This window comes from Heterodontus francisci, chromosome 31, assembly GCF_036365525.1.
Source record: "Heterodontus francisci isolate sHetFra1 chromosome 31, sHetFra1.hap1, whole genome shotgun sequence".
NCBI lineage: Eukaryota > Metazoa > Chordata > Chondrichthyes > Heterodontiformes > Heterodontidae > Heterodontus > Heterodontus francisci.
In genome coordinates this window covers 43,905,437-43,932,072 of record NC_090401.1, presented here as the reverse complement: position 1 = coordinate 43,932,072, position 26,636 = coordinate 43,905,437, and the positions used below count along the sequence as shown (strand labels likewise).

Sequence of the window (26,636 nt, the reverse complement as noted above, 5' to 3'; positions counted from 1 at the left end):
AACAACCCCAAGTCCCTCAGCCTTTCCTCGTAAGACCTTCCCTCCATACCAGGCAACATCCTAGTAAATCTCCTCTGCACCCTTTCCAAAGCTTCCACATCCTTCCTATAATGCGGTGACCAGAACTGCACGCAATACTCAAGGTGCGGCCTCACCAGAGTTTTGTACAGCTGCATCATGACCTCGTGGCTCCGAAACTCGATCCCCCCACTAATAAAAGCTAACACACCATATGCCTTCTTAACAGCCCTATTAACCTGGGTAGCAACTTTCAGGGATTTATGTACCTGGACACCAAGATCTCTCTGCCCGATTACCTGCATACTCAGCCACACAGCTATTGCTGTTCAGCAAATCAGACTCAAGTCGCCATCAATTAGACCACCAATTGATATCTAGACAAGACGTGCAAAGGGTAGTGGGGTAAAATTCACACACTGGGGAAACAGTATTGCGACTGGGGAAGAAGCTACACCAGGAAACAAACAACAGTCACAAACATTAAAATTAGGAGAAGTTAAAGTGTGACAAAAGGACGCAGTACAGAATATAATGATATAAGCTTGCATTACTGCTATAAGCGGCAGAAAGAAACTTCACAGCACTTTATAAAAAAAATACGTTCACGGGATGTGAGCATTGTTGCCATGGTCAGCATTTATTGCCCATCCCTAATTGCCCTTGAGAAGGAGGGGTGAGCCACCTTCTTGAACTACTGCAGTCCATGTGGTGAAGGTACACCCAAAGTGTTTTAAGGAGGGAGTTCTAGGATTTTGGCTCAGCGACAGTGAAGGAACGGCGATATAGTCCTAAGTCAGGATGCTGCGTGCAACTGAGAGGGGAACTTGCAGGTGGCGGTGTTCCCATGCATCTGCTGGCCTCCTTCTCAGAATCACAGAGTTGTTACAGCACAGGAGACCATTCAGCCCATCGTGTCTGCACCAGCTCTCCGAATGAGCAATTTGCCTAGTGCCATTCCCCCAGCTTCTCCCCGTAACCCAACACATTTTTCCTTTTCAGATAACAGTCTAATTTCCTTTTGAATTCCTTGATTGAACCTGCCTCCACCACACTCTCTGGCAGTGCATTCCAGACCTTAACCACTCGCTGAGTGAAAAAGTTTTTCCTCATGTCGCTTTTGCTTCTTTTGCTAATTATTTTAAATCTGTGCCCTCTCATTCTCGATCCTTTCACGAGTGGGAACAATTTCTCCCCATCTTCTCTGTCCAGACCCCTCATGATTTTGAATACCTTTATCAAATCATCTCAGCCTTCTCTTCTCTAATGAAAACAGTCCCAACTTCTCCAATCTATTTTCACAAGCAAAGTTCCTCATCCCTTCTAGGTGGTAGAGGTCGCGGGTTTGGAAAGTGCTGTTGAAGGAGCCTTGGTGAGTTGCTGCAGTGCATCTTGTAGATGGTACACACTGCTGCCACTGCAAGGAAGTGAATGTTTAATGTGGTAGATGGGGCACCAATCAAGCAGGCTGCTTTATCCTGGATGCTGTCGAGCTTCTTGTGTTGTTGGAGCTGCACTCATCCCGGCAGTATCTCTAAATAAAAAATAAATTAAAAATGGATACTGGACAGGAAATATTGTGTTGATGGGAGAAAGGGAATGGTTTTCAGTAGACTTTTGAAAGCAGTAAATGAGGTGATAAGGATAAGGTGTTCCAGAGAACAACGGCATAGCAAATGAATAGCAGCTGATGGTGGAGGAGAGGGAGCAGGGAACCAGGAGCAGCGCAGCAGTGGAGGGCGGGCATGGAGGAAACTACAGAAGTGCAATAAAATGTACTTTAATATTGATAATTTGTACTTTGCCAGACAGTCTTCAGCTCTGTGGTACCTGTTTTTTTGGGGGGTACAGTTACAGATGGATTGGGTAAATTCTTGGCAAAACACTGACTGCATACAATGGAAAAAGGTCACTCACCCAGCCAACATGGTGTACAGCAAAATGCCCAGGCTCCAGATATCACAGCCTTCATCATACCCTTGCCTTTTGAGAACCTGGAGACAAACAGATCTCTAATTACCTTTCTACTCATTGTGTGATAGCAGTTACTATATCCCAATAAAGCTCTTAAAATAGGCAACTAACAGGAAGTAACAATCAATTAAATGCTTGACATTCAACTGCTACAAACAGTTTACAAACACACTGGACTCCTGGAATATATCTCCCATTGTGGGGAACAATGTAACTTTCTACAAATATTAGCCCATTCTGCACTTTCTGGTCTGGGTCTGCAGTTCCCAACTAAGGTGTCCAAACCAGGGGCTGCCCATGAGCCCAAGCCCTTCAAACCTATCCCAGAAAGTGCTAATATAGGTAGTTCTATTTCTGCTTTGTTTTCTTATTCTTGTTTCTCCTGAGTGAATTTCATCTGCCTTGCAATTAGAAAATGGTTATTCTTATATGATGAAATATAGCTATAACAGGCTTAACTAGGTAGAATTTAGATATAATTAATACATAATACCTTTTAGAATTAAAGATTGAATAAATGGTCAGTTTTCAAGACTCACTGAAATTTCCTTTAAGGGCAGAGTTAAAAATCCATGAACATCCCTGTTACCAGAAACACTTTTTAAGTTAAATGAGAAAGACTATGCATGGTCCATACTGATAACTATAATCCTAATTAGTTGATAATGTTAATGATATAGACAGCCTGACTTAAGGAGATGGTACAAGGTACCATCAAAGAACCATCACAGATGACCGATCCCAAAATGAAATGCTACCTACAAAAAACAGATGCCATGGAAACCCAACTTAACCCAAAAAGGCAAAAACAGTTACTGCACAAATTTAATTAAAAATCTTTTAAGTATGAAACACATTTAGAAAGTTAAGTCTTAGTGTTACTATAAAACACTACAAACATTTTGACCAGATAAAAGCTCACAACTTCATGAGAAGGGAATTCTCAGCAGATAATTAATTGGGAATAAGTAGCTAATGATATTACCATATATGGATAACGAAAGTGGGAAAAAAACACACAGAAAGGTAACACCTACATTCCAAAAGATGAGTTAATAGATTAGAAACAGTATAAACGTGAGAGTTTTGAGTCGAAAAATCAGGGGTATTGAAATTCCTCATCAATACTTCTCAACCTACGGTCAGAACAGCTGACTGCATGACAAGAAAATTCTGCTCTTAACCGAGAGTGTTTTGTCTTGTTAAGCAGGAGGCTTACTCAGGGAATTTAAGGAAACAGTTTACTTTGAATTTTGATGGATATTCTAAGATATTTTGCTGTAACATTGTCAAGGTTGAACTTTTGGATTCTATTTTTGAAATATGATTATGTTTTACATCTCTTAGTAATCTTTGATATTGTAGTATGCTTATCCACTTAAAAGTGTATTGCATGTTAAATTCTTTGATAAATATATAAAAGTTAATAAATCATCTCATGTAGCATTCTGTATACAACTACAAGAACCCCCTCTCTGTGTCTCTTTAAGTGGAGAGATACATATTGAAGAGAGTTTCCCAGATCCTTAGAATATCTGGGATATTTATGACAGCCATAATTATTTTAAAAATAGGCTATCGGAAAGATGTTAATATTCTCTGTTAGTTTTCTTTCTTTGAGAAAAAACTAGTTTAATTCTTTGGACCCAAATAAGTGTCTATAAGAGTATGTCTGGTTCGAACTTAATTAAAGGAGATTCATAGGGATGTACTCCTGATTTGGTTTAGTCCCTATAAGGGGTTAAAGTCATAAATCACCATTTAGTGCCATTACTTTATTAATGAATACATCCTGAAATAGGACAACAAGATCTGTTAGCATCAGTAACTTGAGATAATTACAGATTAATAGGAACAGTGATTGACTTGGCCCACAGACTCCATATTATGCATCCAGTCAATGAAAACAAAAAGCTTGCATATTCTCCCTGTTCTTTTCTCCCTGATGGCAGAGTGGGTAAATACATCACACAGTTCGACAATGCATTACAGCTCAGAATGTCCAATTTAACCCCAGTTTGTGCTGAGTTAGTTGATCTCAGTCAGGGTGGCAATTGGGCTTGGCATCCTAGAATTGTGATGCCATGTGCTGAAATGAAGCCAAGTATCTGCTGCTGATTGCCATTTAGTGACATGCAAGTGTAAGTGTGTGCCTGCATCTATGAACTCATATCAAATGACAACAAAGTTTGGGCTCAACAGCAATGTCCCCCACAGTCAAACATCCTGCCAACATTCATTGCTTACACCCACACAATAAGGATGACCAGCTTGGAGGGATGCATACCCAGAATGCAGCACTGCCTTTGGAACAGGAAGGGGAGAAAACTGGCATAAAGAGAGAAAAGAGAAAGCAACTCTCAGCATGGCTCAAAAACTGCAAATAATGGTTTTTCAGTGCTCTCTCTCAAGCCTATATCCTCATGCCCACTTCAAGCTCATGTACAGGCAATCCACTTCCTGCTCTCTCAACCCCATTCCCAAAAAACTTCTGACCATTCAACCTCCCTCCCTTTCAAAACTGGTGCCATCTCCCCCAAACTCAAAAAGCCCACCTTTGACTATTCTGTCCAAGATGCTACCACCCCATCACCAACTGCCCTTTTCTCTCCAAAGTTCTTTAATGTGATATTGTCTCCCAAGACATGCCCATCTTTCCCAAAATTCCAGTTTGAATCTCTCCAGTCAGATTTCTTTTCCTGCCACAGGACTAAAATGGTCCTAATCAAATTCACAACGACATCTTAAGTGACTGTGACTGCGAAAAGGTGCACTATCCCTCTTTGTGGTTCTCAATCTCTCTGCAGCCTTTGGCACTGTTGACTCCACCCTTCTCCAACTAGTCTCCCTCAATGTTCAGCTGAGTGGAACTGCTCTTACTTGGTTCCTTTCTTACCTGTGCTTACTGTAGCAAGAGCAAATATGGAAATGTCTTTTCCTCCTGCTCCCATATTACTTCCAGAACCATCCCCTCTCCCACCCCTCACAACCCCTCTAAAGGATCATTCCTTGGCCCCTTCTCTTCATTACCTACATGCTGCCCTTTGGCAATAATCATTGAAAACATGGAGTCAGGCTCTACCTCACCATCACCTCCCGCAACCCCTCCACTGCCTCTGCATTGTTTAGGGTTGAATAAAACAGGAGTGGCACTACTGAACTTTGCTCTCTTGTTCCTTTTAAGCTCCATACCCTGTGCACTTTTATTCCTCCCTGCATTTAAACCAAGAATATATAACCAAACTCTTTTTTTTTTTAAAACAGGACTTCAAAACTATGGAATTTCTCTCCCTTGAGTTCCAAGAGTCTTGAGATTACACAAGCTTGGTGTCTCTTATCACTACCTCCTGATTTAGTTCATCTCTTTTACTCTTTTCAACCATGGATGGTGCTTTGTATCAGAGGCTCAGACCTGCATTCCCGTTTCTTAGACTTAATGTCTTTTTCACAAATTTCAGCTTCACATAAGAGATCAGTTTAGGAAATTGATCAGTTATTTCCTGTGTAACCATCTTAACCATATAAAAAGCTCTCACCTCTGGAGCAACAAAGTTGGCTGTGTAGCACGGAGTCATGAGGAGCCCATTGTCAGCTCTCAGCTGCTTAGCAAAACCAAAGTCACAGATTCGGATGGACTCAGAGTTACTTGACTCATCTACGTACAATATGTTACTTGGTTTCAGGTCTCGATGAACCACCTGCAAAAGAGCAAATGTCTAATTGCAGTTGGCGATAAATAGGTGAAGTACATTGAGAGATTTTCAGCAGATCAAATCATTTTTCAACATTCTGTATAAAGGTTTTTCTCATGTGGCAAACGAAGAGATGGCAGTGCCAGGAGTTGGAACAGCTTTCACTTTAGTCATCCAGTCTGAGTTAAGCACTCCCAGGTCAAGTATAATGTGGGTTAAATGTAGTTTAAAGTTCCTTCCACACCTACTGCAATGTGCCTTAGCTTAATCTCAGAATAGCAACCCCTATCGCACCAAGAATATCTCAATTTCCGTCCCTTCACCCTTGGGGCCTGAGTGACAGTTAATATAGTATAATTTTACAGGATGTGGACATGCTGGCAAGACCAGAATTTATTTCCCATCCCTAGTTGCTCGAGAAGTCTGCCTTTTTGAACCACTGTAAATAACGTGAAGATGCTTCCCACAGTGCTGTTACGTAGGAAGTTCCAGGATTTTGAACCAGTGACAAAGGAACAGCGATATATGTCAAAAATAGGATGGTGTGCAACTTGGAGGTGATACAGTCCTCAGCATCTGATACCCTAGTCCCTCTAGGTGGTGGAGAGGGTTCTGCAGAGTTTTATCTTGTGGGTTTGCTGTTGATTAATAACTTGAGGAAAACATTTACATGGCAACAGGAAAAGAGCAGGGGAGTGGGACTTATTAGATATTTCCAAAGAGCCAACATAGGACAATGGACTAAATGGCCACTTCCTGGTGCTGTATAATTCTAACTAGATGACACTGCCCAAATGTATTTAAATTACACTAATGTGGGCTGGATCCTAAACGAGGTCCCAGCAGTGAAAGCACAATGTTGTAATTTACTCTAAGAAGTTAGTCCTCAACAATTAATATTTTTTTTTAAAGTACAAATTAAACTGCTTCATTTGAAGTACAAAATATTCCCCCTCATTTGAACCACCCACTTGCCTGCACCATCACTAGCTGAGAGGCTGGGGGAGGGTTACACACTATCAGGGGTCTACCAACTCTGCTGGAGAGTTTAGAGTAATTCCTCCTCCTGTTCGGCAGGGAAGTACTTTGTTTCCATTCAGCAACCAATTTGCTTTCCCAAAATGGGATGGTCAACACTAAGATTTTGGTGTGCATGGATTCCCAGAGCAAACCTGCAACGTAGGGAGCATCACAATGCATCACCAGATCACAACCTGATTTCCAACCAAGGGTTTTTATTGGAATTTGCATTTTTATTACGGTAAGAGTTATGTAAAATACAAATTATCCAGGACCTTGAAAGAAATTTTATTCATGTTACATAATGCTGGGAGTCAAAACCCACATGTGACTTTTAAGACTAAGCAGATGATGTCTTGTTGAGGCTACATCTGGAGTTCTGCGTTCAGACCTGGTCTCCATATGACAGAAGAGATCAGAGGAGAGCAATACATTGATTGCCGGAATTAGATGTCCAAGTAGATCTATTCAGAGACTCTACTCACTGCAGAAGAGGTTAAAGAGAGAGTATTTGACAGAGGTTGTTAAGATTTTCACAGTTCTGGAGCCTTTGGAATGTGGAAAGGTATTTTGTTAAACACAGGACTCCAGGACTGGGGGCACAGCTTAAAGTTAAGGCTGGGGGGTAAAGAAAATAAGAAATGTAAGCCAATTTTCTTAAGAATTTTGGAACAGATTAGAAGGGGTAATGGAAAGAAAAGCACAGCAGGGCTTTAAAGGGATGGATGAATACCTGTTAAAGAAGGGGTTAAGAGTACTGGTGTCTATCACAGTAATAAAACACAGGAGACCTGTAGAGCTAGGTTTGAGAAACATTCTTATGCCCTAAAATTACAAGTTCCCCCCAACATTTGCAATAACTATTGTATAAAAAAGTTTAACCTTCCACTCTATCCAGTTAAAATATTTTATCAACTCTTAACAGATTGTTAAAAATCAGGCAATACAAAATGTAAAGCACTGCACTGTACAGCAGAGCATGACACACAAAAATCATATGGGACACAGTTAACTGGGTGTTATAAAATTCAAATTCCATTAAAAAATGAACAGTACTGATAATAAGCTGTGCTGCAAGATATAACTGGGTACAAAGATCACTTACCCCTTGAGAATGCAGGTATTCCACTGTCTTGGTAATCGTGTGAAGGAGAGCACTCGCCTCCCTCTCAGAGAAACCCTTCTGCTGCAGTATTTTATCCAGTAGTTCACCGCCTCTCATTAGCTCTGTCACCAGGTAGATGTACTTACTGTCGTTGTAGACCTAGACACATAGCATCAGAACAAAATAAAAGACTGGTCAGAGAATCCCACTCCCACTGTTGCCCTATAACTTGTTTCTGTTTAGTCTTTAGCTGCTGGTTTATGATTTGATTATTTTCTCTTTTCATCATTCTTTGGCTAGAAGACAGGCAAACTAGTTCACTGGCAGATTTGTAATTAGATACTCTGGCATGTTCCTGGCCACTGACACAGTAGCATGGACTAGGCTGTTGCCATGCTCATGACCAGGAAATTGCTTTTGGCTCCGGAAGCGGGAACAGATACGGACTCATTTGTCGCAATCACAGAGCATACTGTAATGAAAACTATCTTGAAAGTATAGCGACAACTCATTTACATTTGATGAAGACAGTTTTTCAGCAAACAAAAATGATTTTCCAAATACTTTTGTTATGAAACACTGCCCTTTAAAACTCAAACTTGTATAGCAATTTATTCAAATCAGTATAGAAACTAGAAAATTTGTCTATGTTTTGTATGGGAATGAGGTTTTTTCCTTAAAATCGTCTTTATATATCGAGTCAAATTGGCTCTGATTGATGGACATGTTTAGTGGTTATATTACTGACTAGTAATAAAAGGGCCTGGACTAACAATCCAGTGAACGTGAGTTCAAATCCCACCACGGCAGTTTAAGAATTTAAATGCAGTTTTTAAAAAATCAGAAATAAAGGCTGATATTAGTAAAAGTGACCACAAAACTGTCAGATTGTCAAATAACTCAACTTGTTCATTAATCTCCTTTAGGGGAAGAAACCTGCCATCTTTGCCCAGTCTGGTGTGTGTTCCACACCAACCTGTTTGAGTCTTAACTGCCCTCTGAATTGGCACTGCAAGCCACTCAAACCACTTGGGAAACCAGGAATGGGCAAAAAATGCCAACCTTTCCTGAGATAACCAAAACCCAAGAATTAATTAAAATAAAACCTGAGGCAGAAATAGATGATCAGGAATTCATGTATTGGTGCATTCCAGCATTCTACCTAATCTGGGTGAAAAAATGTTGATATCATCTCCATTCCTGCCACTTCCTCACCTGTTGGTGCTCATTAGGTTTGGGGTTCCAGGTGCCTGCAATACTTTATCTAAACAACCACAGTTCACATGCCCCTTGACAATGAGTATCAGCAGTTTGACCAGGATGTGGGATTTCAACTGAGAGTCCCTTCAGTAGGCATCCATGTACTTTTCAGCAAGAGTTGCTGAATAGATTTCAGGAATGATTTTTCTCCTCACTCGACCAAGGATGCCTGGCCAATTTTAACTCCACATTGCTGCCCTGGCTAAATTTCTAACTCAGCAGAATGTTGTACTGCACCTAGCCTGCGTAGCTCAGTTTCATATCATGCGATGCATTTGCTCAATGAGCTATGGCAGCATCCAAATTGCCTTACGTTTATTACTGAAATCTAACTTAATGCAGTATCAAAATTGCAGGCATTTAACAGTAATTTAATTAAGAAAATACTTGGAGAACTTGACATTTTCAGGATTTAAAACAATGTGAGTTATACACTATTAGGCACTTTTTTGTGTAGTTTGTGCCTTACGCCCACTCAACAGGCTACCTTGGCACTCACATCTTTCAGTGTAATGATATTTGGGTGCTGCCCATACCGCAACAGGATTTCAACTTCCTCTGAGGGATCTCTCTTGCTCTTATCAATAATCTGGAGAAAGAAAATAAAGACTTTATATTGGATTATGTTACAAGAGGAGTCTAAATGAAGTGGAAATCAAGCCACAGGAGAATTTTCTTGTAGAGAAAACGTGTGGGGACAACAAAATTAAGCTCCATTATTAAAGGCATGCCACATTAATGAGTATGGGTTGCACTTATCTGATGATCACCCAAAGGAACTGTGGCTGTATTACCCAACCTAACATCACATAAAATTACATTTTGGCACAGTTAAAAGCACAGAAAACAAAACATGCCCTGCTGCTCCAACATAGCAACTCAATGGTGCGTGTTCGATAGTGACATGACTACAGGAATGTGTGGAAACAAAATCTACTTCAAATTTATACCAACTTCTCTCTGATGAGATGTCTGGCAATGGAAATTTGGAACCAGGCCAACTTCTGTGCATGACTCAGTAATCTGAACCAGGAAAGTAAAAACTACTCCAAGGCATTGCTGCTAATTGCCTGCTTGTCCGGCTCACTATTGGAATCAGCCTATTACTGGAAGTGGGAGTCTTCCCACTCAGCCCTAGACAATCCTGGAGACACCTTAGATATTGCTTCCGGCTGCTTGATCAGTTAGAACCAACCTATACGTTACTCACCCTGAACAAGCAGTGGGAAGCTTACCAGTGCTCCTGCACACACTTCAAAAACAGTAACAACTTGTATTTATATAGTGCCTTTAACGTAATAAAACATCCCAAGGCATGTCACAGGAACAATAGAAAACAAAATATGATACCTAGCCACATAAGGAGCTATATCAGATGACCAAAAGCCTAGTCAAGGAGGTAGGTTTTAAGGAGTGCCTTAAAGGAAGTAAGGAGGCAGATCCAGAGCTTAGGGCCTAGGCAACTGAAGGCACGGCCACCAATGGCGCAGTGATTAAAATCAGGAATGCTCAAGACGCCAGAAATACACGAGCGCAGATATCTTGGAGGGTTTTGTGGGGCTTGAAGAGATTACAGAGATAGGGACGGCTGGGGCCATGGAGGAAGTTGAAACAAGGATGAGAATTTTAAAATCAAGTTGTTGCGTGACTGGGAGCCAATGTAGGTTAGCGAGCAAAGAAGTGATAGATGAATGGGACTTTGTGTGAGTTAGGACATGGGCAGCAGCATTTTGGATGACCTCAAGTTTACGAAGAGTAGAATGTGGGAGGCCAGGAGTGTGTTGGAATAGTCAAGTCTAAAGGTAACAAAGCATGAACGAAGGTTTCAGCAGCAGATGAGCTGTGGCAGAGCGAAGTTGGATGATATTACGGAGGTGGAAATAGGTGGACTTATTGATGGCATGATTATGTGGTCAAAAGCTCATCTTGGGGTCAAATATGACACCAAGGTAGTGAACAGTTTAGTTCAGTCTCAGACAATTGCCAGGGAGAAGGATGGAGTCAGTAGCCAGTCAATAGAGTTTGGAGCGGAGACCGAAAACAATGGCTTCAACCTTTCCAATAAGAAATTTCTGCTCATCCAGTACTGGATATCGAATAAGCAGTCTGATACTTTAGCAGCAGTGGAGGAGTCGAGAGAGGTCATGTTGAGGTAGAGCTGGGCGTCATCAGCGTACATGTGGAAACTGATATGTTTTTGGATGATGTTACCAAGGGCAGCATGTAGATGAGAAAGAGAAGGGGGTCAAGAATAGATCCTTGGGAGGCATCAGAGGTAACTAATTGGGAGCAGGAAGAGAAGCCATTTAAAGTGATACTCTGGCTACAATTAGATAGATAATGGAATCAGGCGAGAGCAGTCCCACCAAGCTGGATGACAGTGCAAAGGTGTTGCAGGAAGAGGGCAGACAGATGACTGTTTTACCCTGCCTACCAATACAGTTCTGATCCCTTTTTTTAGTCAGCTCGTTATCTGGTATTCAAAAAAATCTGAGTCTCAGGGCGAAGCCGCAGTGAACTCCACAGCTGTAGAACTTCTATTTACCAAGTGTAATTATGTTCCCCATGGAGAAGGTTGAGAAGGACAAGGAAGGGTAATTTACCTATGTCATAGTCACATAGGATGTCACTTGTGACTTTGAGAAGAGCTGTTTCAGTACTGTGGCAGGGTGGAAACCTGACTGAAGGGATTCAAACAGGAGTTCATCGAAAGGTGGGCATGGATTTGGGGGCGACAACATGCTCAAGGACTTTGGAGAGGAAAGCGAAGTTGGAGATGGGATGGTAGTCTGCAAGGACGGTGGCATTAAGGGTTGGTTTTTTTTGAGGAGGGGGTGATGGCGGTAGATTTAAAGGAGAGAAGGAAAACACCTAAAGACAGAGCACTATTAACAATATCAACTAACATGGGGACCAGAAGGGGAAATTGTGTGGTCAGCAGTTTAGTGGGAATAGGGTCGAGGGAGCAGGAGGTGGGTCTCATGGACATGATGAGCTTGGAGAGGGCAAGAGGGGAGATGGGAGAGAAAGTAGAGAAAGATCTAACTTCAGGATAGAGCAGGGGGGAGGGTTAGAAGAAGTTTGTCCCGGTGGGCTAGTGGAAGGGAGCGATGCGGCTCTGGGGCATCTGACTGGATGGTTTTGATCTAATGACGAAGAAGTCCATGAGCTCTGCACACTTGGAGTTGAGGATGGAGGAGAGGAGTTTAAGACAGATAGCAGTAGAGAAAAGAAACCAGGGCTATCTTTGCATTCCTGGATGATCCTGGAATAGTGAGCAGTTTTAACGGATGAGAACATGACCCGATAGTGCTTTATGTGATCCAGCCAGATTGGCGGTAGATGCTAAACTAGTTGTCGCCATATCCTTTCACGTCTGCATCCCTTGGATGTGCGGAAGTGCAGCTGAGGGCCATACTGGGGGAACGGCCAGGGTGAGAGAGAACAATGGCTTTATTGGGGACTAAAGCATCAAGGTGGAGGTGTGGATGCAATTGAGCAAATCAGTAGCTGCAAAAATGTTGCGGTAAATGAAGCGCCAAAGACTAGATAGTTGGGAAACTTGGGAGTACCCAAGCCTTGGATCTATTAATCTTGCTCTCTAGACTTAGTCAAGTGGGATGTATCTCCATGGGGAACCTAATTACACTTGGTAAATAGAAATTCTACAGCTGTGGAGTTCACTGCGGCTTCGCCCTGAGACTCAAAGAGATTTTTTTGAATACCAGATAACAAGCTGACCAAAAAAAGGGATCAGAACTGTATTGGTAGGCAGGGTAAAACAGTCATCTGCCTGCCCTCTCCATTAGAGAATGCTCCATGAAGATAGAAATAAAGATTCCCTTTCTAAAAAGGAAATTGTTTTATTCAAATTTATCACTCCAAAATTGATGGGAAGGGATGGCAACGGATGCGTTTGCTTCATCATCATCTGAGTGCAACCCAACGGTAAGAAAACACTACAGGCTTCTTTTTGAATCGGTCTTACCTTGACAGCATACTCCATATTTGTAGTCTTGTGAATGCAGCGTTTACAGACAGAGTATGAGCCTACACCAATATCCTCCTTTAGTTCATAACCATCAGTAAAGTTCATGTTGTTCCCATGAAGTTGCTGTAAGACATGACATCCTCTCAAAACTGAGTACTTCTCCATTGTGTTACATTGTGTACCAGTTAAACGAACAACTTTGATATATAAAGCACTTTTAATGAAGATAAATTCCCCAAGATACTTTATAAAATTGTAAGAAAAACAGATGCCGAGCCAAAGGAAAGATTAGATGGGAGTGACATATGGGTTGGTCAAAGAGTTGGATTTTAAAGGAGGGTCTTAAAGGAGAAGAGATGTGGAAAGGCAGAGGGGTACAGTGGCAGAATTCCAGATATTGGAGCCTGCGTAGCTAAAGCCCACAATGATGTAGCAGAAAGGGGAGAAGCTTTAAAGGCCAGAGTTAAGAGAACTTGGAGGGCAGGGGACTGTAGGGCTGGAGAAGGTGGTTACAAGGATGCAGGGAGGTGGTGGCCATAATGTCATTAAGACACAAGGATGAGCATTTTAAATGCAACGCAATGGGGGACCAAGATCCAATGTAGATCGGCAAGGATTGGAATGATGGGCATGATACAAGATTAGACATGGGCAGCATCGGACATGGGCAGCATGTGATAAATATAGGCCACAAAAAAATCCAGTTGGAGAATTCAATTTATAAATTCTTACCAAAACAAAATTATTTAAAAAAGCATTTATATATTGCATTTTCAAGTCTCTCAGAAATGTCACACATCACGAATTACTTCAAATTAAACATAAGACCTTAAGAACCTTAAAACATTTTCAGCAGGAGAGCTTTTCAGTACAACATTTCAAAGAGGTTGTCTTTGGTGTAGGGTATGTCCCCACATTGATGTCCAATATTTGTACTACGCCTGCTCAAGTTCACAGCTTAACTCTGTGAAAAGTGAATCACACCCTCTTGCTCCATGTGGGAGCTCAGGGACACGGCTGATGTCCCTGACTCCTTCACGTGCTGGAAGTGTGTCCAGCTGCAGCTCTTGTTAGACCGCATGACGGCTCTGGAGCTGCGGATGGACTCACTTTGGAGCATCCGCGATGCTGAGGAGGTCGTGGATAGCACGTTTAGCGAATTGGTCACACCGCAGATTAGGATTGCTGAGGGAGAAAGGAAATGGGTGACCAAAAGGCAGAGAAAGAGCAGGAAGGCAGCGCAGGTGTCCCCTGCGGTTATCTCCCTCCAAAACAGGTATACCGTTTTGGATACTGTTGGGGGAGATGGCTCACCAGGGGAAGGCAGCAGTAGCCAGGTTCATGGCACTGTGGCTGGCTCTGCTGTTCAGAAGGGCGGGAAAAAGAGTGGAAGGGCTATAGTTATAGGGGATTCGATTGTAAGGGGAGTAGATAGGCGGTTCTGTGGTCGAAAACGAGACTCCCGAATGGTATGTTGCCTCCCAGGTGCACGGGTCAGGGATGTCTCAGATCGGCTGCAGAACATTCTGAAGGGGGAGGGTGAACAGCCAGTTGTCGTTGTGCACATAGGCACCAATGATATAGGTAAAAAACGGGATGAGGTCCTACAAGCAGAATTTAGGGAGTTAGGAGCCAAGTTAAAAAGTAGGACCTCAGAGGTAGTAATCTCAGGATTGCTACCAGTGCCACGTGATAGTCAGAGTAGAAATGAAAGAATAGTCAGGATGAATGCGTGGCTTGAGAGATGGTGCAGGAGGGAGGGGTTCAGATTTTTGGGACATTGGGACCGGTTCTGGGGGAGGTGGGACTATTACAAATTGGACGGTCTACACCTGGGCCGGACTGGAACCAATGTCCTTGGGGGTGCTTTTGCTAACGCTGTTGGGGAGGGTTTAAACTAATGTGGCAGGGGGATGGGAACCAAATGTGGCAGGGGGATGGGAACCAAATGAGGAGGTCAGTGGACAGTAAGGAGGTAGTAACTAAAGCCTGTAAGGAACTAGATAATGAAGTCAGCGTGACTAAGTGGATGAGTAGGCAGGGAGCAGATGATGAACGCAAAGGGACTGGTGGTCTGAGGTGCATTTGTTTTAATGCAAGAAGTGTAGTAGGTAAGGAAGATGAACTTAGGGCTTGGATTAGTACCTGGGAGTATGATGTTATTGCTATTACTGAGACATGGTTGAAGGAAGGGCATGATTGGCAACTAAATATCCCAGGATATCGATGCTTCAGGCGGGATAGAGAGGGAGGTAAAAGGGGTGGAGGAGTTGCATTACTGGTCAAAGAGGATATCACAGCTGTGCTGAAGGAGGGCACTATGGAGGACTCGAGCAGGGAGGCAATATGGGCAGAACTCAGAAATAGGAAGGGTGCGGTAACAATGTTGGGGCTGTACTACAGGCCTCCCAACAGCGAGCGTGAGATAGAGGTACAAATATGTAAACAGATTATGGAAAGATGTAGGAGCAACAGGGTGGTGGTGATAGGAGAATTTAATTTTCCCAACATTGACTAGGATTCACTTAGTGTTAGAGGTCTAGATGGAGCAGAATTTGTGAGGAGCATCCAGGAGGGTTTTCTAGAGCAGTATGTAAATAGTCCACCTCGGGAAGGGGCCATACTGGACCTGGTGTTGGGGAATGAGCCCGGCTAGGTGGTTGAAGTTTCAGTAGGGGACTACTTTGGGAATAGTGATCACAATTCCGTAAGTTTTAGAATACTCATGGACAAAGACGAGAGTGGTCCTAAAGGAAGAGTGCTAAATTGGGGGAAGGCCAACTATACCAAAATTCGGCAGGAGCTGGGGAATGTAGATTGGGAGCAGCTGTTTGAAGATAAATCCACATTTGATATGTGGGAGGCTTTTAAAGAGAGGTTGATTAGCGTGCAGGAGAGACATGTTCCTGTGAAAATGAGGGATAGAAATGGCAAGATTAGGGAACCATGGATGACAGGTGAAATTGTGAATCTAGCTAAGAGGAAAAAGGAAGCATACATAAGGTCTAGACGACTGAAGAAAGACGAAGCTTTGGAAGAATATCGGGAATGTAGGACCAATCTGAAACGAGGAATTAAGAGGGCTAAAAGGGGTCATGAAATATCTTTAGCAAACAGGGTTAAGGAAAATCCCAAATCCTTTTATTCATATATAAGGAGCAAGAGGGTAACTAGAGAAAGGATTGGCCCACTCAAGGACAAAGGAGGAAAATTATGCGTGCAGTCAGAGAAAATGGGTGAGATTCTAAACGAGTACTTTGCATCGGTATTCACCGAGGAGAGGGACATGACGGATGTTGAGGTTAGGGATAGATGTTTGATTACTCTAGGTCAAGTCGGCATAAGGAGGGAGGAATTGTTGGGTATTCTAAAAGGCATTAAGGTGGACAAGTCCCCAGGGCCGGATGGGATCTATCCCAGGTTACTGAGGGAAGCGAGAGAGGAAATAGCTGGGGCCTTAACAGATATCTTTGCAGCATCCTTAAACATGGGTGAGGTCCCGGAGGACTGGAGAATTGCTAATGTTATCCCCTTGTTTAAGAAGGGTAGCAGGGATAATCCAGGTAATTATAGACCGGTGAGCCTGACGTCAGTGGTCGGGAAGCTGCTGGAGAAGATACTGAGGGATAGGATCTATTCCCATTTGGAAGAAAATGGGCTTATCAGTGATAGGCAACATGGTTTTGCGCAGGGAAGGTCATGTCTTACCAACTTAATAGAATTCTTTGAGGAAGTGACAAAGTTCATTGATGAGGGAAGGGCTGTAGATGTCATATACATGGACTTCAGTAAGGCGTTTGATAAGGTTCCCCATGGTAGGTTGATGGAGAAAGTGAAGTCGCATGGGGTCCAGGGTGTACTAGCTAGATGGATAAAGAACTGGCTGGGCAACAGGAGACAGAGAGTAGCAGTGGAAGGGAGTTTCTCAAAATGGAGACGTGTGACCAGTGGTGTTCCACAGGGATCCGTGCTGGGACCACTGTTGTTTGTGATATACATAAATGATTTGGAGGAAAGTATAGGTGGTCTGATTAGCAAGTTTGCAGACGACACTAAGATTGGTGGAGTAGCAGATAGTGAAGGGGACTGTCAGAGAATACAGCAGAATATAGATAGATTGGAGAGTTGGGCAGAGAAATGGCAGATGGAGTTCAATCCGGGCAAATGCGAGGTGATGCATTTTGGAAGATCCAATTCAAGAGTGAACTATACAATAAATGGAAAAGTCCTGGGGAAAATTGATGTACAGAGAGATTTGGGTGTTCAGGTCCATTGTTCCCTGAAGGTGGCAACGCAGGTCAATAGAGTGGTCAGGAAGGCATACGGCATGCTTTCCTTCATCGGACGGGGTATTGAGTACAAGAGTTGGCAGGTCATGTTACAGTTGTATAAGACTTTGGTTCGGCCACATTTGGAATACTGCATGCAGTTCTGGTCGCCACATTACCAAAAGGATGTAGATGCTTTGGAGAGGGTGCAGAGGAGGTTCACCAGGATGTTGCCTGGTATGGAGGGTGCTAGCTATGAAGAGAGGTTGAGTAGCTTAGGATTATTTTCATTAGAAAGATGGAGGTTGAGGGGGGACCTGATTGAGGTGTACAAAATCATGAGAGGTATAGACAGGGTGGATAGCAAGAAGCTTTTTCCCCAGAGTGGGGGATTCAATTACTAGGGGTCACGAGTTCAAAGTGAGAGGGGAAAAGTTTAGGGGGGATATGCGTGGAAAGTTCTTTACGCAGAGGGTGGTGGGTGCCTGGAACGCGTTGCCAGCGGAGGTGGTAGATGCGGGCACGATAGCGTCTTTTAATATGTATCTAGACAGATACATGAATGGGCAGGAAGCAAAGAGATACAGACCCTTAGAAAATAGGAGACAGGTTTAGATAGAGGATCTGGATCGGCGCAGGCTTGGAGGGCCGAAGGGCCTGTTCCTGTGCTGTAATTTTCTTTGTTCTTTTCTTTGTACCCCTCATTGATGATGCAAAGGTTCTTTGTCACTAAACATCCTGAATTACATCTCTCACCGTTGCGTTTCCCAATAATAGTATAATTTTATTTGGAAACTGTGTCCTGAGTCCATTGTTCTCAAAAATTGAACCTAGAATTCCTGAATGTACTTTCTCAATAGTGATTTTATTGCAGATACAAGAAAAATATCCAATAAAGGCTATATCTAAAATACTTGATTCAGCCTGCAGTTTGGTTCACTGCCCTCATCATCCATGTACCTCATGAAATCTCAACTGTGTACTGTAAATTCTGGTATGCAAGTAGATTATATATCCTCCAGTTTGTAGGACACTTAGAGCTTTCATTGACATACTGGAGTGATTTAAACACCTGAATGATCTATATACTGGGTTCTGCAGTGTGGAAACAGAATTATCGAGAACAGAATAATATGGGGACATTTAAGGTGAAATAATTAATCAATCATGTACTACCAACAAACTAACCTCGGAGCTGCAGAGACAGCTGATCAGAAATGACTTCATAGCTTCAGGGATGCACAGACAGCTTATCAGTAGAAGTGGACTAACAAGCAAAAACTAACAGGACAGCTGCAAGCTGCTTCATAGTAGCCCATTGTATAGCAATCAGCCTAACGGTCCAAGGAGATAGGGGGGATGAGAAACTGCTAGAGGGGAAGGTGACAAGGCAGTACCCCAATCAGGCCATGACACCAAGAAACTGCAGAGGTTGTAAACCAATTGGGAACATAAAGGGGGTGTCACTGATTCGTATGAAGAACTATAAGAAAGGCTTGATTTCCCTGCTCAGGCAGGAGAGGAGAGAAGAGCCCAGGTGTTGTTGTTGTTTGCTTTGCTGATGATGTAACCAAGAAGTACTGCAATAAAGTTTCTTAAAGCTACAGTCGGACTTCATCTCTCTTTGTGTAACTAATGGGATCCAACAACTTGGCGTAGTCGGCAGGATCGCTGGAGGATAAAGACTGAAGCCACAGACATCGGACCTATCAGCGCCTCCAGAGGTAAGGACTCCTCTTTGTGTTAGAAGTCCTTGGTTGTTGTCTAAATTTCGGTTCACTGCCACGCGATCCCAAACTTGGCGGTATTTGACGGAAATACCCTTTCTTGTGCGGCTCGAGACCCCCTTTCTAGACGTCTAACTTGGCGGTATTTGACGAAATACCTATTTGGCGAAAAGCCTGACGGCTCGAGACCTACTTCCCTACCTGAATGGATAAAATGACAGACGAAGGCAACTGACAGTTACCAACTACCGTCAAAGGTGGGCAGGCCCCACCTGACGTTCCCGAAGATTAAATACTTCGGCAGTTGAAAGAATATGTAGAGCAACAGTTTAATCTGGCTAAAGCGTATACCGAAATTGGGCAAAAATATGGCACCTCCACGGGACAGTGGTCCTTGGAAGATATAGAGAGAGTCTAGGGAAAAACAACCCGTTTAAAGGATAAAGAACGGACCCTAGCCGTAATGGGCCAGATTCAGCAGCGCAATGAGATTATGCGGCAAGCCCAATGTGATCGCGACCTAATGAGTGCAAAGGATCAACTGAAGGCGGTCTGCGAACAACTGAAAATTGAATAGCTTGCAAAGGAAAAGCTACAGGCTGAAAAACAATCTGAAAAGGAAAGGCTACAGATTGAAATTAAAGAGCTTAAAAAACAACTACAAGACCAGCAGACGACCCAACTGAAGGAACCGGGACAACTCTGCGAACCCTGCCGACCACCTCCAACTAACTTGTATCCGAGTCTGAAGTCGTTACAAACGGAACAACGGAAGATGCAACTGCGTGAAGCAGGTCTAGCCGAGTCTTCCAGTGAAGAAAGTGACAATGATGATGGGTTACTGTTTCCGCGACTAGCTCCCATTAAACAGAAACGCGTTAAGGTCAAGACGGAAAAGAAGACTGTCAACGGTAGCGAGGTCACCACGGCCGAGCACAACGCGTACTGGACACACGTCCCGGCTTCTCCTGAGAAAATCGACAAATGGTCCGCAAGATTGCCCGACCCGAAGAAAGGGGGTCTGAAAACGTGCAAGCAGCTGGAACGATTGAAGGGAATTTACGATCTCCATCCATGGGACGGGGTACAGATCCTAGCCGTAATGGTGCCCGGACGAGCGAGCCGAAAGCTAAGGAGAGAGGTCCAAATTGCTTTGGGTGAAGATGGTCAGCTACTTGATGCTGGATGGATTGCGACTAACACGTGGTTGCGAGAGTTTTGTCCTGCAAAAACGGACTGGGGCAAAGTTGCAGCCTGTCAGCAGAAGAACTCCGAGGACGTGCGGGAGTATGAAGAGAGGTTTAGGTCCACCTGGGTGGAATACTCAAGGATAGTAGACCCTACTCCAGAGGATCTGGACGACACCAGTTTTGGACCCTTAAAAACCACTTTTGTTGATGGACTAAAGCCAGAACTGTCTAAAATACTGACGGCCACTCTACCGGAGTGGGATGTGGTAAGAGTAAAATACTCAGAGTTAATTGACAGATGCGCTCAGCTGGACAGGGATACGGGAGTCAAGCTTCGAGCCGTGCAGACTGATCCAGTACCGAAAGAGCCTGACAAAGAGCAAGTTAGGCGACCCGGCCCCTGTTACTACTGCGGGAAGGAAGGCCATTAGGCTAAGGCGTGTAGAGCGAGAGGACGAGGCAGAGGACGCCAAGGACGCAACCCGGCACCCAAACCAGCTCCCTCCACTGATGCCAACGACCTCTTTGAGAAGTTCAAATGGTTGACGCCCCAGCAACAGGAGATGATGTCCTCCTTACTCGATGCGACAAAAAACTAGAGGAGCCCTCCTTCGCCCTTTCGGTGCCTCTCCTAGCGCTAGTAGAAAATAGAAAAGATGGATTGTATGTAACAGCGAGGGTGGGCGATCAAGACATTGACTTTTTATTGGATACCAGAGCCGAATTAACGTGTCTACCTCAACAATACGGAAACTCCCTACCGATGGACGGTAAAACTAAAAGAGCTTACGCAGCTGGGGGCAATGGATTGGTAATTAAGAGGACCCAGCCCGTACACATCAGTCTTGGTCCACATGAATTGATAACACCAGTCTGGGTAGGTCTGGTGGACCAAGCACTCCTCGGTATGGACGTTCTCACTCAGCTGAACTCCTCGTTGCATTTCGAAGGAGGCCAGGTAACTTGGTCTATCAGAAGTTTGAAGAAAGAGCAGCTGAGGGAGCACCCAATATGGGCCCAGGATAAGAACGATTGTGGGCTACTTCAAATGGAATTGGCAATGTTTACGGGATCCGCTCCGCCCTGTACTAAGCAATACCCGATCAGTCAAGCATCTATTGCAGGAATCCTACCCATAATTAGACAGCTAGAGGAGCGAGGCGTGCTGGTTAAAACACACAGTACCTCAAACAGCCCTGTGTGGCCAGTACGGAAGTCAAACGGGACCTGGCGGCTTACTGTCGACTATAGAAAGGCTAACCAGTGTATTGATCAAAAGGCCCCTCTGGTAGCTGACCCCTCTACGGTATTTAATGCCCTGAAGCCGGAACATGAATGGTTCTCTGTTATCGATATGGCCAACGGATTTTGGTCGGTGCCATTGGCACCCGATGTCCAAGCCTTTACTGTACAACAACAGTACACCTGGACTCTCCTGCCGCAGGGTTTCCACAACAGCCCCACGGTATTTCATATTGCCCTACAAAACCATTTGAGGGAGTTACCTTCCATGTACTCCACAGTCATTCAGTACGTGGACGACATTCTGTTAGCCTCTGAGACAGAAGAACAGCATGAACAAGATCTGCGTACCCTGCAGGACCACCTTCATCAGACAGGACACAAGGCCAGTATTGACAAAGCGCAAATAGCAGAAGGAGAGGTCGTGTACCTGGGACAAAAGATTTCGAAAGGAAAGAGGGAATGCACACAGGACTGCCGCCATTCGAGCTGCCAAACTGCCCACCACTATCCAGGAGCTTAGGTCCTTTTTGGGTTTGTGTAACTTCAACAGAAACTGGATCGACTCCTACACACAGCTGGCTCAACCATTAACCGATCTCTTGAAGGGAAAGCGGGCCTCTAAAGAATCGGTTACCCTAACCAAAGAACAACAAGAAGCTTTCGAAAACTTAAAGAGGGCTTTGTGCTCAGCGCCAGCCCTGGGAATCCCCGACAACGGGAAACCATTTACCCTTTTTGTACACGAAAAAGAGGGATATATGACTGCCATACTGACACAGGAACACAGGGACAAACAGAGACCTATTGGATACTATTCGAAAAGACTGGACACCGTCGCCCTAGGATGGGGCAGTTGTTTAAGAGCTATGGAAGCTACATGTCAAGCAGTAATGGCTACCTCAGGTCTGGTATTAGATCAAAAGTTAACCGTTAAGTGTCCGCACACAGTCCACACATTGCTATCTATGAACAGAGTATCCCAAGTGACAGCAGCCAGATGGACCCGATGAACAACAGTCCTAGAGGCTCCCAATCTCCACATCGTCTGGGCCAGCCCGGTAAATCCGGCGACTATGCTCCCGTGGTCTGAAGAGAGGGAGGCAGAAGAACATGATTGCATGGAGATTATGGAAGAAACAGAGGAGGTAACCCTAGCGGCAGAGGAAGCATTGCTCAACCCAGATTTAATCCTTTTTACAGACGGCTCATCCTTTGTTGACAACGGCACACGGAAAGCAGGATGGGCAGTTACAACCTTACATGAAGTTGTGGAATTGGGATGCCTGCCTTCAGGGACATCGGCCCAACAAGCCGAACTACGAGCCCTATTGGAAGCATGTCGAATAGCAGAGGGGAAGACAGCTAATATTTACACAGACTCACGGTATGCTTTTGGAGTTGCTCACGACTTTGGTCAGTTGTGGCGCAAAAGAGGATTTCTCACTGCTGCTGGTACACCTATTCGAAATGGGAAAGAGGTCTGAGACTTACTGGAGGTGATGCAATTGCCACAAAAGGTATCCATTTTGAAATGTAAAGCCCATATGAAAGACAACACCATAGAGGCAAAGGGGAATGCCCTAGCCGACAAGGCAGCCACCTCGCAAGGTGATCCCCCAGACGCACGGACGCAGATATGTAAACTGAATGCGTCCCATCTGACACAAGACCTACAAGTGATACAGAGTGAATGTTCTAAAGAGGAAAAATGGACCTGGATAGAAGCAGGGGTGAAGATATGTGATGACGGCATATGGAGGCAAAGGGACACCGAGAAACCCGTCGCATCACAGGTATCGGCAGCTTGGGGTGACCCACCAGAAGGAGGGCACGACATCATCCGGGAATCTGGGTCTACGTGAAGAAAATACACAAAGAACCTTTGGGCGCCAAGTGGGAGGGACCTTTCCAAGTGCTACTGACCACCCAGTCAACAGTTAAAGTCGAAGGAAAGAAAGCCTGGATACACGCCTCTCACGTAAAACGAGCGACCCGTGATTGAACGCCGAATTCTTTTTAGTGATGGTTGTAATTCTGTATTTGATGTTTTTGCTTATTAAGTGTTGTTGTAAACAAGTAACTGAAGCCCCTGTAAAACTTATGCCTTTACAGAGCTCCCGCGGGCCCCTCCTGTGGCATAAGCAGGCAATGTATTGAGTGTTACTCGTCCGGGCGTTGAAGGCTGTTTCTAGACAAGTAGAGACCATTAAAGGCACCTAGGTGGGATCAAGGGAATGATTCTTAAAAGTGTTCTGAAGAATCAAAGGGGGAACTGTGGGAACAGAATTTTCAAGAACAGAATAATATGGGGACATTTAAGGTGAAATAATTAATCAATCAAGTACTACTAACAAACTAACCTCGGAGCTGCAGAGACAGCTTATCAGAAATGACTTCATAGCTTCAGGGCTGCACAGACAGCTTATCAGTAGAAGTAGACTAACAAGCAAAAACTAACAGGACAGCTGCAAGCTGCTTCATAGTAGCCCATTGTATAGCAATCAGCCTAACGGTCCAAGGAGATAGGGGGGATGAGAAACTACTGGAGGGGTAGGTGACAAGGCAGTACCCCAATCAGGCCATGACACCAAGAAACTGCAGAGGTTGTAAACCAATTGGGAACATAAAGGGGGTGTCACTGATTCGTATGAAGAACTATAAGAAAGGCTTGATTTCCCTGCTCAGGCAGGAGAGGAGAGAAGAGCCCAGGTGTTGTTGTTGTTTGCTTTGCTGATGATGTAACCAAGAAGTACTGCAATAAAGTTTCTTAAAGCTACAGTCGGACTTCGTCTCTCTTTGTGTAACTAATGGGATCCAACATACAGTTAGCTGTAATAAAAACAAGAAATGCTGGAACCAATCAGCAGGTCTGGCAGCATCTGTGGAAAGAGAAGCAGAGTTGACGTTTCTGGTCAGTGACCCTTCTTTGGAAGTGTTCCAAATAGGTCCATTTAGTACTTCCTGTCGAGTTGATAATGCCACCAGACTGGAAACATTTTTAAAAATCTCACTGACATTGCACACTTGTGCCCGAGTTACCACCAAATACCAGTGTAAACTCACACTTGCCAGGTTTACGCTAGTAGCTGCGTGATGCAAGATCACTCGCACGATCACTGGTTTGCACGTTGTAAACCAGCCCCAAGGTGCAACCCATTAGGGTGGATTTTACTGAACAAAACTTGTGACGATCCTGTAGCAATACATTTATCAACTGCTGAAAGATTCTGGTAGAGTTGAGTTTCACTGCTAAAACGAAGATTCATCACTGTTTCTTCCTCAAACTCATTCTTTTCTAAAACAGTGGAACTCCTTACCTCCCTCAGTCTTCTGCTCCTCCTATAACACAGACTTTCAAAGCCCAAGGTTAGTATCACCTAATTGCTTCTTCCTGAGATATCTCATCCTCTCTTCTACTCTTTCCAACCTTAGTAGTGTACTGTACTATGGCCTGTGGGCCTTCACCTGGGTTTCTCAATAATAAAAAAAAACAGATAATCTGACACTACAGACAATTGGAAGGCAATTCCACAAATTATTTTTCTATGTTTTGTTGGATTACTACAATGTTGGTTAAAACAGCAAAATCAATATTGTTCATTAAGTAGCAGCTAACTATGCCTCACATTTTAAAAAAAATACAAAAAAGCCACTTTTGACTCAGAAAGAACGACAAAATAGTAGAAATACACAGCCTGTCTTTCTGTAAAGAGGAAAGACAGGTTATTGGTTTGGCATTCTGAGACAGGATCTACCCCTTCAGCCTATTTTTTCTCCTTTCAGAGGCTGGAGGATCTGCTCTGTGTTTTCAATGGTTTTTTTTTCATATCAGAGTAAAAGCTTTGCTGCAAGCAGTAAACAATATAATGTAAGCTCAAGTCGAAATTGCCCAACTTCCCCAAACAGGGTTTACAGGAAAGAAATAGGCACTTGTGACTGATTTACCTGCAAGACAGGGTGAATGACCAATTTGGAATGCACAGCTTTTACTTCCTCCTCTTCAATTCCTGTTGCCACAAAACTGAACCCTCGGAATAACTTGTGAGCACTGGCACTTGGAGGAACACCAGGAGAATCTGGGATCCATAAAAACAAGAGTTTGAAATTAATGATGCTTGGGTGGAAGGATGCACAAAATGGCCTCTTTAAAAAGGAACCTGCAGCTGGATAAGAGGAGATTTTTTGAGTTAATCTGATAACATAACTCCTTCTGATGGTCTAGTGGCAGCACTGAGTGTAGGACTAAAATATAAGCCTGAAGAACTCAAATTAGATTCTCAGAATATGTGGAGTGAGTTGCCAAAACAGCAGTTAGAATACTACAATTGGCCTCCTTCTACCTGTGCTTGAGAGGGATAAAGAACAAAGTAGCCAGAGTTTCTCTTGTTGAAAGTCTTAGTAGGCACTGGGTGAGTATACATAAAATTTGACCCAACGGTAATGCCCTTACATCTGAACAGTCTGTTGATGCCAATGTCTTTGGTCCCCGCTACAAATTCCGCTCCCTAGCTACTGACTCCATTCCTCCCCTTGGCAATTGTCTGGGGCCAAACCAGACATTTTTGAGCTTCCATCCACATATCCACGCCATCACTAAGACCACCTATTTTCACCTCCAACATCACCCAATTCTGTCCTACCTCAACTCATCTGCTGCTCAAACCCTTATCCATGCCTTTGTTACTTCTAGACTCAATTATTCCAACACACTCCTGGCTGGCCTCCCACATTCTATCTGCCGTAAACTTGAGGTCAACCAAACCTCTGCTGCCTATGTCCTCAATCGTACCAAGTCCAGTTCATCCACCATGCTTGTGCTCGCTGACCTACACTGGCTCCTGGTTAAGCAATGCCTTGATTTTAAAGTTCTCATTCTTGTTTTCAAATATTTCCATGGCCGCACTCTTCCCTATCACTGTAATCTCCTCCACTCCACAACCCTTTGACATATCTGCCCTCATCTAATTATGGCCTCTTGAGCATTCCCAATTTTAATAGCTCCACCACTGGTGGTTGGGTCTTCAGCTGCCTGCGCCCTGAAGCTCTGGAATTCCCTCTCTAAACCTCTCCACCTCTTTTTCCTCCTTGAAGACCCTCCTTAAAACCAAAGTCTGCCAAGTTTTTGCCCATCTGCTCTAATATCACT

At 43.8% G+C, this 26,636-nt stretch overlaps 1 protein-coding gene across 6 annotated transcripts in view; it reads right to left on the bottom strand.

The window, feature by feature from the left end:
- rps6ka1 (ribosomal protein S6 kinase a, polypeptide 1) overlaps positions 1-26,636 on the bottom strand; it is a 229,046-nt gene that overhangs the window by 21,295 nt on the left and 181,115 nt on the right. For all 6 annotated transcript variants that reach the window (XM_068011445.1, XM_068011446.1, XM_068011447.1 and 3 more), the window contains 6 exons: positions 25,436-25,566; positions 13,058-13,183; positions 9,569-9,658; positions 7,810-7,968; positions 5,529-5,690; positions 1,936-2,012 (listed from right to left, as the gene is read on the bottom strand). In XM_068011445.1, the coding sequence (XP_067867546.1) occupies positions 1,936-2,012; positions 5,529-5,690; positions 7,810-7,968; positions 9,569-9,658; positions 13,058-13,183; positions 25,436-25,566 (745 nt within the window). The remainder of the gene's footprint in view (positions 1-1,935; positions 2,013-5,528; positions 5,691-7,809; positions 7,969-9,568; positions 9,659-13,057; positions 13,184-25,435; positions 25,567-26,636) is intronic.